This window comes from Scyliorhinus canicula, chromosome 6 (genome assembly GCF_902713615.1).
Source record: "Scyliorhinus canicula chromosome 6, sScyCan1.1, whole genome shotgun sequence".
NCBI lineage: Eukaryota > Metazoa > Chordata > Chondrichthyes > Carcharhiniformes > Scyliorhinidae > Scyliorhinus > Scyliorhinus canicula.
The window spans coordinates 201202943-201220000 of record NC_052151.1 but is presented as its reverse complement, the minus strand read 5'-3'; the positions used below and the strand labels follow the sequence as shown (position 1 = coordinate 201220000).

Here is a 17058-nt window from a genome sequence, read left to right as displayed (position 1 = left end):
ATGAGCTCTAACGAGGTGCATTGTGTTATATTACAGAGGTGGAATACCTATGCTGCTCATTTGTCTTGCTGAATTATACTTAACTTGATTATAAACAGTCAAAGTCTTCCAGTTGATGACAAATTATTTATTGAATAACAAAATAATATACGTGTGAGTTCTTTACTTTAATACTTTGACTAGTAGTAGAAATATCTAACATTAGATTAAATTAACAATGAATATAACACACTACACTCTGAGCTGGTCACTTCTATCCTCTAGCTCAGGGGTGGGCAAACTACGGCCCGCGGGCCGCATGCGGCCCGCCAAAGTTCTTTATGCGGCCCACCAAGTCATTAAAAAAAAAATTTAAAATTAAAAAAAAAATTTTTTTTTTTTAAGGTTAATGGGGGGGCTGTTAGGTTACGGGTATAGGGTGGATACGTTGGCTTGAGTAGGGTGATCATTGCTCGGCACAACATCGAGGGCCGAAGGGCCTGTTCTGTGCTGTACTGTTCTATGTTCTATATGAGGCGCCCAGAATCATAACCGGGTGAAGTAATTATTTTACTTAATATACTATGCGGCCCTTTAAAATTGTGAATTTCTGAATGTGGCCCTTGCACGGAAAAGTTTGCCCACCCCTGCTCTAGCTAGACTACACACGAAGGGAAAGGCGGGAAAACTGCTTGAGCTTGCTTATATAGTCCCTGTTAGTGCTGCCATCTAGTGATCATCTGACTGTACTGACTATACATTAACCAATTATGTATTTACATATACAGAGATCACTACACATTGCAGAGCCGAGATCTTGAAGCAAGACAACATGTTAAATGGGGGCCATCATCTGGATGTGGACAGCACCAGCGAAGCGAGAGCCTGCGCAGCGTTAACATCTCCACTGCAGGCTAGGCCTGACCCCCAGCCCACTCCCACCGCCACCATCAAACAAGGACTTTTACAATTTACCTCAGGTCTTCTTCACAAATCAGGATCCTTCAGGGACATAGCACAAGACATGAAGTGTGCACCAGGATAAAATAAAGGAATAAAAGATGAGCAGAGCGGAGCTCGGAATAACCCAGCCTGCGTTCACATCATGTGACCTCCCCGCCCCTTTTTGAATAAAGGAGTTTGCTATCTTCCAATCTAATAAGAGCCTTCCCGGAGTCTCGGGAATTCTAGATCATTAAACTCATTGCATCAACACATTGCAAACGACACTAAAATAGGTGGGACAGTGAGTTGCAATGAGGAAATAAGAACCTTACAAATGGATATGGATAGGTTAGCAGAGTGGGCCAAAATGTGGCAGATGGAGTTTAACGTGGATTAGTGCGAGGTCCTGCATTGACTTTGGGCTCCGTGGCAGAGGGATCTGGGGGTCCTCGTCCAGGAGGGACAGAAAACGGGCAGACAGGTGCAGCAGGTAATAAAGAAAGTGACTGGAATGTTGGCATTTATAGCCAAAGGGATTGAGTATAAAGGTAAGGAAGTGTTGTTGCAACTGTACACGGCATTGGTAAGGCTGCACCTGGGGTATTGGGCACAGTTTTGGTCCCCTTGTTTGAGGAAGGATGTAGTGGCTTTGGAGACAGTTCAGAGGAGGTAAACTGGACCGATTCAGAGATGAGGGGTTTGCCTTATGAGGAGAGATTGAACAGTTTAGGCCTGTACTCCTGTATTGGGCCCGGGTTCAGAAAACTCCAAAGTATATCATGGAATACTCCTGACCTACAACTGTTTATTTATTTTGGTTACGATGAGCACAAGGTCCTGCCTTTCAGATGTTATTCAACAGAGGCCTCAAACACTTTTAATCAAAAACAAAGTTTATTCCAAGAATTTAGTTAACATTTTTATAAACACACACAGTAAGCATTTTTATCAACTACAAACATAAATACCCCACACAGCTACTGTACTCTATGTATCACCGTTAATAAATTCCCCCTTTAGCTGTTCCAATTTAGTAACAAGATCCCAGAAACCCCTTTTCAAAGGTGTGGCCCATGTCATGTGAGAGTACCTTGAAGAAATGGATGTTTAAGCAATGTACCTTTAAGAAATGTAGCAGCTCATATTGCTGAAGGGATGTCAGAGGCGGGAGCTGAGCTGAGATCATTTCTGCTTTTTGTTTCGTGGTGAATGTGTAACCACTATAAATTCACACTGTACATTACTGTGTCCCTGTGGGCTCCATCTGTGAGCCGTTGCGCGGCTCTGCCCACAGGGGGCGATGAGGAGCATGTACAGGGCTCCGCCCTTGGCTCCGCCTCCAGCAGGAAGTATAAGTGCTGTGGTCCTGCGAGTCCGCCCTCAGTTCAGCATAGTCGCAGGCAGGCACAGTTGCCGTACCAGCCTCCCCAGACAGGCGCCGAAATATGGCGACTAGGGGCTTTTCACAGTAACTTCATTGAAGCTTACTCGTGACAATAAGCGATTTTCATTTCATTTTCATTGTAAGCCGATTAAAGCCACAGTTTACTTCAACTCGTGTCTCTGAATGAATTGATGGTCGCATCAAGTTGCAGTTTGAGAAAGCAGCTGAAAAGTGCCTGGCTGGTTTGCTGTGAGCTGTTTTGAAAGGAGGAAGCCGGTTTTGAGAAGAGCTTGGGTGTGTCCGTGTTTGCAGTGAGCTGGATCTGCTGTGATCTTTGCCAGGAAAGACTATCTCTGAATCATTTGGGTGATTTAAACTCATAATAGTAATGTCTTTAACCTGATGTGTTTCTGTTTAAAGGTGTTAAGTCTTTTGCAGGTTTGAAGGAACATTTTGAGGGATTATTTAGTGTTGTATTATTCTCGGGGTTATCTTTGAAGGGGTGTTAAGGGATCCAATGTTTATTTAAGGTTAAATTGAATTCATGGAGTAAACATTGTTTTGTGTTTAAAAACCCGCGTGTCCATAATTGTAATAACACATCTGGAGAACAAGCCGTGTGCTTCAAAAGCAACAATACATTAAAGGGAGAGGTTGGTTGAACTCCATGATACATTTTGGGGTTCTGAAAACGCCGCTCCCATAACACCCAGCACACCGGACCTGGGAAACACTCTTGTCTCCTTTCCAAAACAGCAGCTTTGAATTCCTTCCAGAAAACAATTGTTTCTTTTCAAGTTATCAAGCAGCCCGGGAACAGCATTTAAAATGCAGATGGAGACAGGCTGAGATACTTCTCTTTCTGACAGCCGCCTGTGAAAACGGACGCAAAAACTCAGAGCCACAGCCAAGCTCCACCCACACAATGACATCACTAAAGCCATGTGATAAGACAAAACATTTCTTTTTTTTTTTTTTAAATAATTTTTATTGAAATTTTTCGATACAAACATTTACCCCTATTACATTTTAAATTATAACACTACAAGTCCCCCCTGGAAAAACCTCCCCACGCCCTCCCCCGCGCGCACCCCCCCACCCTCCCTCCCCCCCCCCCCCCCCCCCCCCCCCCGCGCTATCAGTCTAGCAACCAAACCGCTTTTCCCTTTCTGCCGATGGCCTCGGGCAGTCATTGCCCGCGACCCCCCGCTGGCGTGCTCCCTTCATTGCCATCCCCCCCCCCCCCTTTTCTCCCCGGGTTGCTGCTGTTTCGGCCTCCAGTTCCTATCTCTGATCCAGAAAGTCAAGGAAGGGCTGCCACCGCCGGAAGAACCCCTGTACCGACCCTCTCAGGGCGAATTTGATTCTTTCCAATTGGATGAAGCTTGCCATGTCGTTTAACCAGGTGTTAACACTTGGTGGCCTTGTGTCCCTCCACTGAATCAAGATCCTTCTCCGAGCTACCAAGGACGCAAAGGCCAATATTCCGGCCTCCCTTGCCTCCTGTACTCCTGGCTCCACCCCAACCCCAAAAATCGCTAGCCCCCACCCTGGTTTGACCCTGGTTCCCACCACTCTCGATACCGTCCCCGCCACCCCCTCCCAGAACTCTTCCAGTGCCGGACACATCCAGAACATATGTACATGGTTCGCAGGGCTTCCCGAACACCTAACACACCTGTCCTCACCCCCGAAGAACCGACTCATCCTAGTCCCCGTCATATGGGCTCTGTGCAGCACCTTAAATTGGATGAGGCCCAACCTTGCGCACGACGACGACGAATTGACCCTCTCTAGGGCATCCGCCCATGTCCCATCTTCTATCTGCTCTCCCAGCTCCGCTTCCCACTTGTCTTTCAGCTCCTCTATCGGTACCTCCTCCACCTCCTGCATTATTTTGTAGATGTCCGAGACCTTCCCTTCTCCGACCCAGGCCCCAGACAGCACCCTATCACTCGCCCCTCCATCGGGAAGCAAGGGGAATCCTTCCACCTGTCGTCTGGCAAATGCCTTCACCTGCAGGTATCTAAACGTGTTCCCCGGGGGGAGCTCAAATTTCTCCTCCAGCTCTCCCAGGCTCGCAAACCTCCCCTCTATGAACATGTCCCTCAGTTGCCTGATGCCCGCCCTGTGCCAGCTCTGGAATCCCCCGCCAGTGTTCCCCGGGACAAATCTGTGGTTCCCTCTCAGTGGCGCCGCCATCAGACCCCCCACTTCCCCCCTGTGTCGCCTCCACTGCCCCCAGATTTTAAGGGTGGCCGCCACTACCGGACTCGTGGTATACCTTGTGGGGGGGAGCGGCCATGGTGCCGTTACTAGCGCCCCCAGGCTTGTATTGCCGCAGGACGCCCTCTCCATACGTTTCCAAGCTGCCCCCTCCCCCTCCATCACCCACTTGCGCACCATCGATGCGTTCGCCGCCCAGTAGTATCCGGAAAGATTGGGTAGCGCTAATCCTCCACTGTCCCTACTCCGTTCCAAGAAAATCCTTCTCACTCTAGGGGTGCCATGCGCCCACACATAGCCCATAATGCTGCTAGTTACCTTCTTGAAGAAGGCCCTGGGGAGGAAGATGGGCAAGCACTGGAACAGAAACAAGAACCTCGGGAGGACCGTCATTTTAACTGACTGCACCCTCCCTGCTAGCGACAGCGGTACCATGTCCCACCTCTTGAACTCCTCCTCCATCTGCTCCACCAGCCTTGAAAAGTCCAGCTTGTGGAGGGTCCCCCAGCTCCTTGCCACCTGCACCCCCAAGTACCTGAAGCTCTTTACTGCTCTCCTAAAGGGGAGCCGCCCAATTCCCTCCCCCTGATCTCCCGGGTGTATCACAAAGACCTCACTTTTACCCACATTTAATTTATATCCCGAAAAGTCCCCAAACTCCGCTAGTATTTCCATTACCTCCGGCATTCCCCCTTCCGGATCCGCCACATACAACAACAAATCATCCGCATAGAGTGATACCCGATGCTCCTCCCCTCCCCTTGTCAGTCCTCTCCAACCCCCTGAACCCCTCAGTGCCATCGCCAACGGTTCGATCGCTAATGCAAATAGTAAGGGGGATAGGGGGCATCCCTGCCTGGTACCTCGATGGAGCCCAAAATACTCCGACCTCCTCCCGTTTGTAACCACACTCGCCATCGGGGCCGAATACAGCAGCTTCACCCACTTGATAAATCCCTCCCCAAACCCAAACCGTTCCAGCGTCTCCCACAGGTATTCCCACTCCACCCTATCGAATGCCTTCTCCGCATCCAGTGCTACCACTATCTCAGCCTCCCCCTCCACTGCTGGCATCATAATTACATTCAACAGCCTCCGGACATTTGTATTAAGTTGTCGTCCCTTTACGAAACCCGTCTGGTCCTCATGGATTACCCCTGGCACACAATCCTCTATTCTGGTTGCCAGGACCTTTGCCAACAGTTTGGCATCTACATTCAAGAGGGAGATAGGCCTGTAGGACCCGCACTGTACAGGGTCTTTGTCCCGCTTCAGGATCAAGGAGATCAGGGCCTGTGACATTGTCGGGGGCAGAGCCCCCCCCTCTCGCGCCTCATTGAAGGCTCGCACCAGCACTGGGCCCACCAAGTCCACATACTTCTTATAAAATTCCACCGGGAACCCATCCGGCCCCGGCGCCTTCCCCGCCTGCATCTGGCCTATCCCTTTAACTAGTTCCTGCAGCTCTATCGGCGCCCCCAGCCCCTCCACCCGTTCCTCCTGGACCTTTGGGAACCTCAATCTATCGAGGAAGTTCTCCATTCCCCCCCTCCTCCTGGGCGGCTCAGACCGGTACAATTCCCTGTAGAAATCCCTGAAGACCCCGTTCACCTCCTGCCCCTTCTGCACTACGTTCCCTCCCTTCTCTCTCACTCCCCCAATCTCTCTGGCTGCATCTCGCTTGCGCAGCTGGTGTGCTAGCATCCTGCTCGCCTTTTCCCCGTACTCATAGACCGCGCCCTGTGCCCTTCTCCATTGCGTCTCCGCCTTCCTAGTGGTCAGTAGGTCAAACTGGGCCTGTAAACTGCGCCGCTCCCTCAACAGCCCCTCCTCTGGTGTCTCCGCATATCTCCTGTCCACTTCTATAAGTTCCCCCACCAGTCTCTCCCTCTCCTGCCTCTCCTTCCTTTCTCTGTGTGCCCTTATGGAGATCAGCTCTCCTCTGATCACTGCTTTCAGGGCCTCCCAGACTACCCCCACCTTCACCTCGCCCGTGTCGTTCGTGCCCAGATATCTCTCAATGCCCTTCCGGACCCTTCCGCACACCTCATCGTCCGCCAGCAGCCCCACATCCAGGCGCCACAACGGGCGCTGGTCCCGTGCTTCCCCCAGTTCTACCTCTACCCAGTGTGGTGCATGGTCCGAAATCGCAATGGCCGAGTACTCCGTGTCCTGCACTCTCGAAATCAGCCCCCTGCTCAGTACAAAAAAGTCTATTCTGGAGTACACCCTGTGGACGTGGGAGAAAAAAGAATACTCCCTCGCCCTTGGCCTGCCAAATCTCCAAGGGTCTACCCCCCCCATCTGCTCCATGAACCCCCTTAGCACCTCCGCCGCTGCCGGCCTCCTATTCGTCCTGGAACTCGATCTGTCCAGCCCAGGGTCGAGCACTGTGTTGAAGTCCCCCCCCATGATCAGGCCTCCTGCCTCCAGACCCGGAATGAGGCCCAACAGGCGCCTCATAAAACCCGCGTCATCCCAATTCGGGGCATATACATTTACCAGCACCACATTCTCTCCCTGCAGCCTACCCTTCACCATCACGTACCTACCCTCCTTATCTGCTACCACCTGCGCCGCCACGAACGACACCCTCTTTCCCACCAAAATCGCCACCCCCCGGTTCTTTGCGTCCAAGCCTGAGTGGAACACCTGTCCCACCCACCCCCTTCTCAGGCGCACCTGGTCTACTACTCTCAAGTGAGTCTCCTGCAACATTGCCACATCCGCCTGCAGTCCCTTTAGGTGTGAAAAAACCCTTGATCTCTTGACCGGTCCGTTCAGCCCCCTCACATTCCAAGTAATCAACCGGGTCGCGGAGCGACCCGTCCCTTTCCCCTGTCTATTAGCCATGTTCTGTCCCCTGTTCGCCCCGGGTCGACCCTCCCCTTCTGACCCGTTCCCCATGGCGATGGCCCCCCCCCCTCTCTCCTCCCGTTCTTCCCTTCCCGTCCTCAGCCTTTCCAGCAGCAACCCGGTATCCCCCCCTAACCCCCCCTCCCCCCCCCCCCCCCCTGGCTAGGACCCCTCCTAGCCGCGGTGTACCCACCATCGTACTCCCGAGAGTCAGCTGGTTTTCGCTGACCCGGCTGCCCCTGCCACACTCCGACTCCTCCCGATGTGGGGGGGGAGGGGCCTCCCCCCCCCCTTGCCATCCCTCTCTGACCCCGGTTCAGCGCGGGAAAAGCCGCCATTGCTGGCCCCACCCCACTCTTCTCTCCTCCCCCTTCCTCCGTCCCGCGCGCGGGAGACAGGGGAGAGCCCGCGCTTTCGCTCGGCCACACCCTACCCCGCCATCTTCAATTCCACCCCCGTCCCCATCCACACCGATAACAAAGCCCCCTTAATACGAGAGGAAGAAAAAAGAGAAAAAGAAAACACGCATAACCCACTTGCTCCCCCCCCGTCCCGCCTCCCCAACTTAACAATATAACAATATAAATAACAAATCGCAAACAAATACATAAATACATAACTATGCCTGCATAACTAAATAACTAAATAACTCCCCAATAATAACGTACTTAACCAACAGTAACCATAACCCTTAAAGAACAGATCAAAAAACAGTAAAAAAGCCCCCCCTACAACAACAATAATTAAGGGAAGTTGGCAACGGGAAGAGACACACAAAAAGGAACAAAGAAACCCCCCATAACACAAGTTTCAAAGAAACCAAACGATCCATCAACTTTAACCAAGTTCCGACCTGGCCTAAGAAAGACATGGGCCACTTGATCAGTCAAGGGTACTCGGGCGGCCTCGACCGCCGGCGTTCCCAAGTTCTAGTTCAGGTCCAGCTTTTCCTCCCGAACAAAAGTCCATGCCTCCTCTGGGGTCTCAAAGTAATGGTGCTGGTCCTTGTAGGTGACCCACAAGCGCGCTGGCTGCAGCATTCCAAACTTGATCCTTTTTTCGTGCAGCACCGCCTTCGTTCGGTTAAACCGGGCCCGCCGCTTTGCCACCTCCGCACTCCAGTCCTGATATATCCGCACCGTCGAATTCTCCCATTTGCTGCTTTTCTCCCTCTTGGCCCACCTCAGCACTTTCTCCCGATCGCAGAGACGCTGGAACCGCACCAGCACCGCCCTCGGGGGCTCGTTTGCCCTAGGCCGCCTAGCCATGACCCGATATGCTTCTTCCAGCTCCAGGGGCGATGGACCGGCCCCCTCTCCCATCAGGGAGCTCAACATCTCCGCTACATATTTCGGGAGATCAGGCCCCTCCAGGCCTTCTGCTAGGCCCAGGATCCTCAAGTTCTTCCGCCTCATTCGCGTGTCCAGCTCCTCAAAGCGGCTCTGCCATTTCAGGTGGAGTGCCTCGTGCACCTCCACCTTTCCCACGAGGACCGTGGCTTCCTCCTCCCTCACCGCCATCTCCTGCTGCAGCTCTCTTATCGACGCCTCTTGGGTCGCCTGGGCCCCCATCAGCCTTGTGGTCGTCGCGTTCATGGACTCTAAAAGTTCCACTTTCAGCTCCGTAAAACACCGGAGGAGAGCGGCCTGCTGCTCCTCCGCCCATTTTCTCCAATCTTCTAGTGCGCCCCCGGCCGCCATTTTGGTCCTCTTCCCCCGCTTTTTTTGGGGAGCTGCTGCCGCTTTTTTTGTCGCCCCTCTCCGCGTACCGACCATAAAGTTGGTCTCACTCTCCTCAGGGAGCCTTCCCCCACCGGGAATCGTCTTTACAGTACCGTCGGGGCCCTCCAATCGGCCCTTAAACACCTTTGTCGCAGGAGCTGCCAAATGTGCGACTTAGCTGGTCATAGCCGCAACCGGAAGTCCGCGACAAAACATTTCTTAAAGGGACACGTCCGTGACACCTCCCCCCCCAAGAAAAAAAAATAAACCATCAACTTCAAAGATGGTTTCATTTTTCACTTTTCCAATAAGAACAGTTGAAAACAGATGTTTCCCAACCCTAATGTACATTTCTTCAACAAAAACAAAACAGGCAAACATTGATAATGATACAGTCCATTTTAGTTCTTCTTTTTCCACCATCGAACCTGGTTCTCTTCATCACATTCGTGACAAAGCATCGGCTGTCACATTTTCTCGTCCTGCCACATGTATAATTCCTAAACGAAATGTAACAATAAACTCCATCGAAACAGGCTGTCATTTGTATTCCTGAATCGCTCCAAAAACGTCAATGGATGATGATCAGTATATATAATTGTTTCAGATGAATTGCTGGCAACGTAAATGTTAAACTGTTGCAAAGTCAGCAGCAAGTTCAAAGTCTCCTTTTCAATCATTGAATACAAAACAATCACTCCATTTCTTGGCAAAACATCCAATAGGCCGCTCTATTCCTTTGTCGTCTTCTTGCAAGAGCACAGCATCTACGCTCACATCACTCGCACCGATAGCCACGTTGAATGGTTTCGTATAATTTGGGGTGGCCAACACAGGAGCAGTGGCTAACACAGCCTTCAGGCCGTCAAATGCCTGTTGACGCTCCGCTGTCCACTGAAATTTGCTGCGCTTCTTTAGCAAGTCCATCAGTGGAGCAACAAGGCTGATAAAATTCAGCACAAAGTTTCGGTAAACTCCACTGATGCCAAGAAATCGCATTATTTCCCTTTGTGTCGAGGGTATTGGCAACTCCACAATAACTTTTGTTTTCACATCCCGTGGGACCATCTGTCCATGTCCTGCTCTATTTAAACGTGCCCAAAATTTGACACGTAATCCAATAAAGTAATTTCAGACTGCTTGCTCACCAATTCCTCCTGAATCAATTTAAGTGGTCCTCTAACCTCATGATCAAAAATTAGTTCAAAAGGACTAAATTTGGCTGACTCATTAGGTGCATCCCTAATTGCAAACAGTACGAATGGAATTCCTTTATCCCAATCCTCTGGATAATCTTGACAATAAGCACTTAACATGCCACTATTCTAAAACTCCCTGCGATTCTGGATGTTACGCAGTTGATTTAAATAGTTTTACTCCTAAGCTATCCTTAACCTCCTTAAATAACCTTGAGGTAAAATATGATCCTTGATCCGATTGTATTTCAGTGGGTAGTCCATATCTAGTAAACAATTTTAGTAACTCCTCCACAATCATTTTAACTGTAATATTGCGTACTAGAATGGCCTCGGGAAACCGAGTAGAAACATCCATTACAGCCAAAATATAAGGATTCCCTCTTTTCGTTTCAAAAGCGGTCCTACGCAATTAATTAAGACCCTTGTTAAAAGTTCCACAAATGATGGAATGGGTATTAAGGGAACAGATTTTTTATCACCGCTTGAGGTTTCCCTATCACTTGACATGTGTAAAATTTAACTACATCTGAAAAAGTCTTTGTATTTTAACTGATGTTCACTTTTCATGGACAGTTTCCGAAGTTCAAAGTTTGTCCCTTTGTCTTTTTCCCTTTCCTCTCATTTTCTTTTTCCCTTTCCTCTTTCTCTCGCTTTTTGATCTGCTGGACCTATTCTTTCCTTTTCCTCACTCTCCCTTTCTTGTGCCCTGATCTGTAATTCAAGCAGCTTTAATTCTTTTTCATGTTCAAGCGGTTTCATCCGTAATTGAATTCTTGCCAGTTCCAATGATTCTAACTGTGTCTCTGGCAATTTTAAATGCTCAGCTACAGCCGCAATTACCCCTTCTTTCCGTATTTTGTCAGGCAGTGTTAATTGCAATGTTTTTTCCAAATCTAAAAGCCTCGTTTTAGTCTCCATTTGTAAGGTACAGCGTGTGACCTTCTCCAGCCCCAAAAAACAATGAAAGAGCCATTGTCCACAACACACTTCCTATTTAAACTTGAATACAACACCTGAAAAACAAACACAAATATGCTCACCCCTCACTGTCTCTTAGTTCACTAAGCCAACCCCAATCACGGTAGATAGACTTTTATCCGACGAGCCACCAATTTGTTATGGGCCAGGACTTAGAAACTCCGAAGTATATTATGGAGTTCACCTGATCTACAACGTTTACGTTGAAATTGGCTAGGATGTGCACAAGAGCCTTCCCTTCAGGTGTAATTTCATCAGATTCCCGAGACACTTCAATCAAAATAAGCTTTATTCCAATAATATAGTTAACATATATATATATATATAAATAAACACAGCAAGAATTTTTTATCAATTACACAGACACCACACAACTATAGTAATCTACGTATAACACCTAATGAATCCCTCCTGAACTGTTCCAATTCAATAACAAAATCCAAACGGCAAACCCCTCAGATCCTGAACCAGTCTCAACCAGCAGATTCAAACTCCTTCCGGAATGCCAGCTATATCTTTTAAGTTACCAAGGCAGGTAGCCACACGTTGGAATAGTTTTTAAAATGAAAATCGAGAAAGACATGGAAAATCCAATGCAGTCCAAAACTGAAACCAAAAATACCTCACAACTGCAGCCCAGCTTCAGCCACAAAATTACTGAAGCCAGGTGATAAGACAAAAACCTTTCTGAAAGGAACACTCACATGGCACTCAGCACTGACCCTCCAACAGTGCAGCACTCTGAGGGAGCGGTGCACTGTCAGTACTGAGGGAGTGCTGCACTGTCAGAGGGTCAGTACTGAGGGAGTGCTGCACTGTCAGAGGGTCAGTACTGAGGGAGCGCTGCACTGTCAGAGGGTCAGTACTGAGGGAGTGCCGCACTGTCAGAGGGTCAGTACTGAGGGAGTGCTGCACTGTCAGAGGGTCAGTACTGAGGGAGTGCTGCATTGTCAGAGGGTCAGTACTGAGGGAGTGCTGCATTGTCAGAGGGTCAGTACTGAGGGAGTGCTGCACTGTCAGAGGGTCAGTACTGAGGGAGTGCTGCACTGTCAGAGGGTCAGTACTGAGGGAGTGCTGCATTGTCAGAGGGTCAGTACTGAGGGAGTGCTGCATTGTCAGAGGGTCAGTACTGAGGGAGTGCTGCACTGTCAGAGGGTCAGTACTGAGGGAGTGCTGCACTGTCAGAGGGTCAGTACTGAAGGAGCGCTGCATTGTCAGAGGGTCAGTATTGTGGGAGTGCTGCACTGTCAGAGGTTCAGTACTGAGGAAGCACTGCACTGTCAGAGGTTCAGTACTGAGGAAGCACTGCACTGTCAGAGGTTCAGTACTGAGGAAGCACTGCACTGTCAGAGGGTCAGTACTGAGGGACCGCTGAAGGGTGGGGGTCTGGACTGCCCATCTCTCAGGTTCCAATAGTGTCATTAACAAGTGGAAACCCAAGCACACAGGAGTCAACTAGTGGCTGCTGTCTGCTACAGCAGTGTGATGGTTCACAGAGTAATTCCCAACACCCCACATTGCCACACAGGAAGGTGCCAAGGTGCCTGTGCCCTGGATGCCTCTCGACAGTATCGTCTGTGACAGAGTCAACCTGGTCCTCAGGCAGCAACACAGAGACCAACATACACTCAGAAATTAAGAGTAACACCGGCTGTAAAATGATAAAATCTTTTATTCCTCTTTGTAGGTATGAGTGCGTGTGGTTTTTTTTACAGTTTATTCAGTTTTACAATATTTACATTTCTGTATTATTTCAGTCTACACAGAACAGGGGAGAAGTGGGGAGGGGCCAGAGAGAGGAGAGCGGTGAAGAGGCACAGAGGGCGAAGGAGGAAAGAGGGGGACAGAGAAAGGAAAACAGAGACGAAGAGAGATTGAGACAAAGAGAAAGAACCGCAGTGAGATAAAAGACATCAGAGAAATTTGACAGGTGCTGAAGTGCGGAGAGAGGCAGAGAAACAGATAAATAGAAGGCAAGGGTCAGAGACAGAGAGATAAACTGAGAGAGAGAGAGAGAGAGAGACACACACAGAGAGGGGGACACAGTGTGAGAGCGAAACAGAGAGAGAGAGAGAGAGAGAGAGAAACAAAGTGCGAGAGGCAGGAGAGTGTGAGAGAGAAACAGAGAGAGAGAAAGAAAAAATAGAGAGAGAAAAACAAAGGGAGAGAGATGGAGAAAGAAAGATTAAAAAGAGAGAGAGAGATGGAGGGAGAGTACGAGAACCAGGCGGAGACTTGGTGAGATGCAGGGAGGGAAGGAGAGAGGGACAGAGAGCAACGTGGAGACAGAAACAGAGAGAAGAGAGAGAAAGGGAGACAGGGATGCATGGGGAGGGGGGTGGGGAAGACAGAGGGATACAGTTCATAAAGACCAGGATCTGTCCCCTGAGGATAGAGATTTCCACTTGACGAACTCCAGACCCAATTGCGATTGATTTATGGAGCATCCCTGACTAGAGCTTGAACCTCATTGGCTCCTCCAGCTGCCCTGGCTTACCAATCATGAATGGCAGGGAGATCCCAGTCAGAGAGATTCTGGGTGGAGAGGGGGGAGGCAGTACTGGGCCCTCTGGATCAGGCTTCTGCTCTCTGGATCACAGGGTCACAGAGAGAATACATGGCAGAGGTACAATAGGGACAGACGGGTGTATTGGATGTGGGACACTGAGGAGAGATAGAGAGAGACAGAGTGGGAGGGAGGGAGTGCGAGGGAGGGAGGGAGGGAGGGAGAGAGTGGGGAGAGAGACAGAGAGAGAGAGAAAAAGAGAGTAAGAGACAGAGTGGGAGGGAGGGAGTGCGAGGGAGGGAGGGAGGGAGAGAGTGGGGAGAGAGACAGAGAGAAGAGTGGGGGAGAGAGAAAAAGAGAGTAAGAGACAGAGTGGGACAGGGAGAGACAGACACACAGAGGAGGGACAGAGGGACAAGGGAGGAGAAATAGATTCAGAGTGAGGGAGAGTGTAAGGCGGGTGGACATAGTGCAAGAGCGTGGGAGTCAGGGAGACAGGGACGAGGGAGACAGGGACAGGCAGGGAGAAAGGGAGACACACACACAGATAGATGGGAAGAGAGACAGAGAGGGAGACTGATCGACAGTGACAAAAAGAGAGGGAAACAGGACAGAGAGACAGAAAGGGACAAAGGGATAGTCAGGGATAGTGCTGTAAATAGAGAGAAGATAGAGAGAAAATAAAGAAAGAGAAATTGAAGATAGAGAGAGCGGGCGAGAGGATAGAGAGACGCGAGTGGGAAATGGAGGAGAAACAGGAAACAGAGCGAGGGAGGAACCAGACACGTTTCTGCTGGGGTAGGGGATTGGGTGGGTCTGTCCATTCTAGAAGGCAGGGTCAATTAGGGAGGGAATAGGCCTGTGCTTTTTGTAACCGTCTCCACATGCCCGCAACACATCCCCCTCCCTCCCTCCCTAAGCACAAACACCCGAACCCGAACCCCAGTCCCCCCCCCACCCCACCAGCCATCCCCGTACTCCTTTGCACACAAACCGAGACAACATCCTGTCCAAATTGATTACATTTTAATCTGCAATGCTCTCCACTCCCTCCCTCTCTTTCGGAGGCTCTACTCGATTGAAGGCGATTGGGGAGGGGAGTGGGGGGAGGGGGAGGGCAGGGGAAAGTAGTGGTGGGGGGGGGGGGGGGGGAGGCGGTGGAGGGGGGAGTGAGTGAGAACGGGTATCGGTGGCGGTTCACATCCACACGAGGAGCCACCCCGTCCCTCAACCTACCCTCCCCCAACTCCCCTCCCCCAACCTTGCCCCCGATCCTTCATCTAATCGAGTGTGTTTCGTCTAACTGGTAGAAGAGAACATAGGCCTCACTGGACACAATCGAATTCTCCTGCATCAGCGAGACCCTGCAGAGAGATAGAGAGAAAGCGTAGATCAATACACAAACACCCAGACCTAGAACCATCCCAAAGCTATGGAACAGAATGAGGCCATTCAGCCTGTCGTATCTGCACCGCATGGAAAAAAATACTAGCCGCCCATTCTCATCCCACATCCCAGTGCGTAGCTTTGGGGGTTACAGCAGGTTAGACACACAGCCAGGTACCTGTGCAATGGGTTTGAGAGGTTTCTGCTTCGACCACCAACTTACATTGCGAATTCCAGATTCCCAATTTCTGGGTGAAAAAGGTTTCTCCTAATGTCCCCTCTAACCTTTCTACCAGTCACCTTAGATCCGAACCCCCTGGTAACTGGCCCCCTAAAAATCACATGCCTTTCTGGTGTATTCTATCAAGGCTTCACAGAGTCACACAGAGCAGAAGAGGCCCTTCGGCCCATCGAGTCTGCACCGAATCAGGAAAAGCAGCTGACCTGCCGACCCAATCCCATTTTCCAACACTTGGCCCATAGCCTTGAATGTTAAGATGTGCCAAATGCTCATCCAGATACAAGGATGTGAGGCAACCGGCCTCTACCAGCCTCCCAGGCAGTACATTCCACACCGTCACCACCCTCTGGGTCAACCCACCTCTACCACCCTCCCAGGCAGTGCATTCCACACCGTCACCACCCTCTGGGTCAACCCACCTCTACCACCCTCCCAGGCAGTGCATTCCAGACCGTCACTACCCTCTGGGTCAACCCACCTCTACCACCCTCCCAGGCAGTGCATTCCAGACCGTCACCACCCTCTGGGTAAACCCACCTCTACCAGCCTCCCAGGCAGTACATTCCAGACCGTCACCACCCTCTGGGTCAGCCCACCTCTACCACCCTCCCAGGGAGTGCATTCCACACCGTCACCACCCTCTGGGTCAACCCACCTCTACCAGCCTCCCAGGGAGTGCATTCCAGACCGTCACCACCCTCTGGGTAAAAAGATTTTTCGTCGAATCCTCCCTAAACCTCCTGCCCCTCACCTTGAACTTGTGTCCCCCTCGTAACTGACCCTTCAACTAAAGGGAACAGCTGCTCCCTATCCACCCTGTCCATGCCCCACCTTACTTTGTTCACCTCGATCAGGTTGCCCCCTCAGTCTTCTCTGCTCCAGTGAAAACAACCCAAGCCCATCCAACCTCTCTTCATAACGTAAATGTTCCATCCCAGGCACCATCCCGGTGAATCTCCTCTGCACCCCCTCCAGTGTAATCACATCCTTCCTATAATGTGGAGACCAGAATGTCACACAGTGCTCCAGCTGTGGCTTCACCAATGTTCTACACAACTCCAACATGACCTCCCTGCTTTTGTAATCTATGTCTCGATAGATAAATGCAAGTGTCCCAAATGCCTTTTACACCACCTAATTAGGGCAGCACGGTAGCACAGTGGTTAGCACAATTGCTTCACAGCTCCAGGGTCCGAGGTTCAATTCCCGGCTTGGGTCACTGTGCGGAGTCTGCACGTTCTCCCCGTGTGTGCGTGGGTTCCTCCGGGTGCTCCGGTTTCCTCCCACAGTCCAAAGATGTGCAGGTTAGGTGGATTGGCCACGCAAAATTGTCCTTAGTATCCAAAATAGCCCTTACTGTTGGGTGGGGTTACTGGGTTATGTTGATAGGGTGGGGGTGTGGGCTTGGGTAGGGTGCTCTTTCCAAGAGCTGGTGCACACTTTATGGGCCGAATGGCCTCCTTCTGCACTGTAAATTCTATGATCTATGATGAGCCCTTCTGCCTTCAGAGATCTATAGACAAACACGCCATGGTCCCTTTGTTCCTCGGAACTTAGACCATTAGACATAGGAGCAGAATTAGGCCACTGCCCCCATCGAGTCTGCTCCGCCATTCAATCATGGCTGATATATTTCT

At 50.5% G+C, this 17058-nt stretch overlaps 1 protein-coding gene across 1 annotated transcript in view; it reads right to left on the bottom strand.

Moving 5' to 3' along the window:
- Nucleotides 1-14936: 14936 nt before the first annotated feature.
- The window catches only part of LOC119967796 (ubiquitin carboxyl-terminal hydrolase 2-like), a 64194-nt gene continuing 62072 nt past the window's right edge, over nt 14937-17058 (bottom strand). The window contains 1 exon segment of the mRNA XM_038800797.1: nt 14937-15158. Within this exon segment, the coding sequence (XP_038656725.1) occupies nt 15071-15158 (88 nt within the window). The 3' untranslated portion in view covers nt 14937-15070.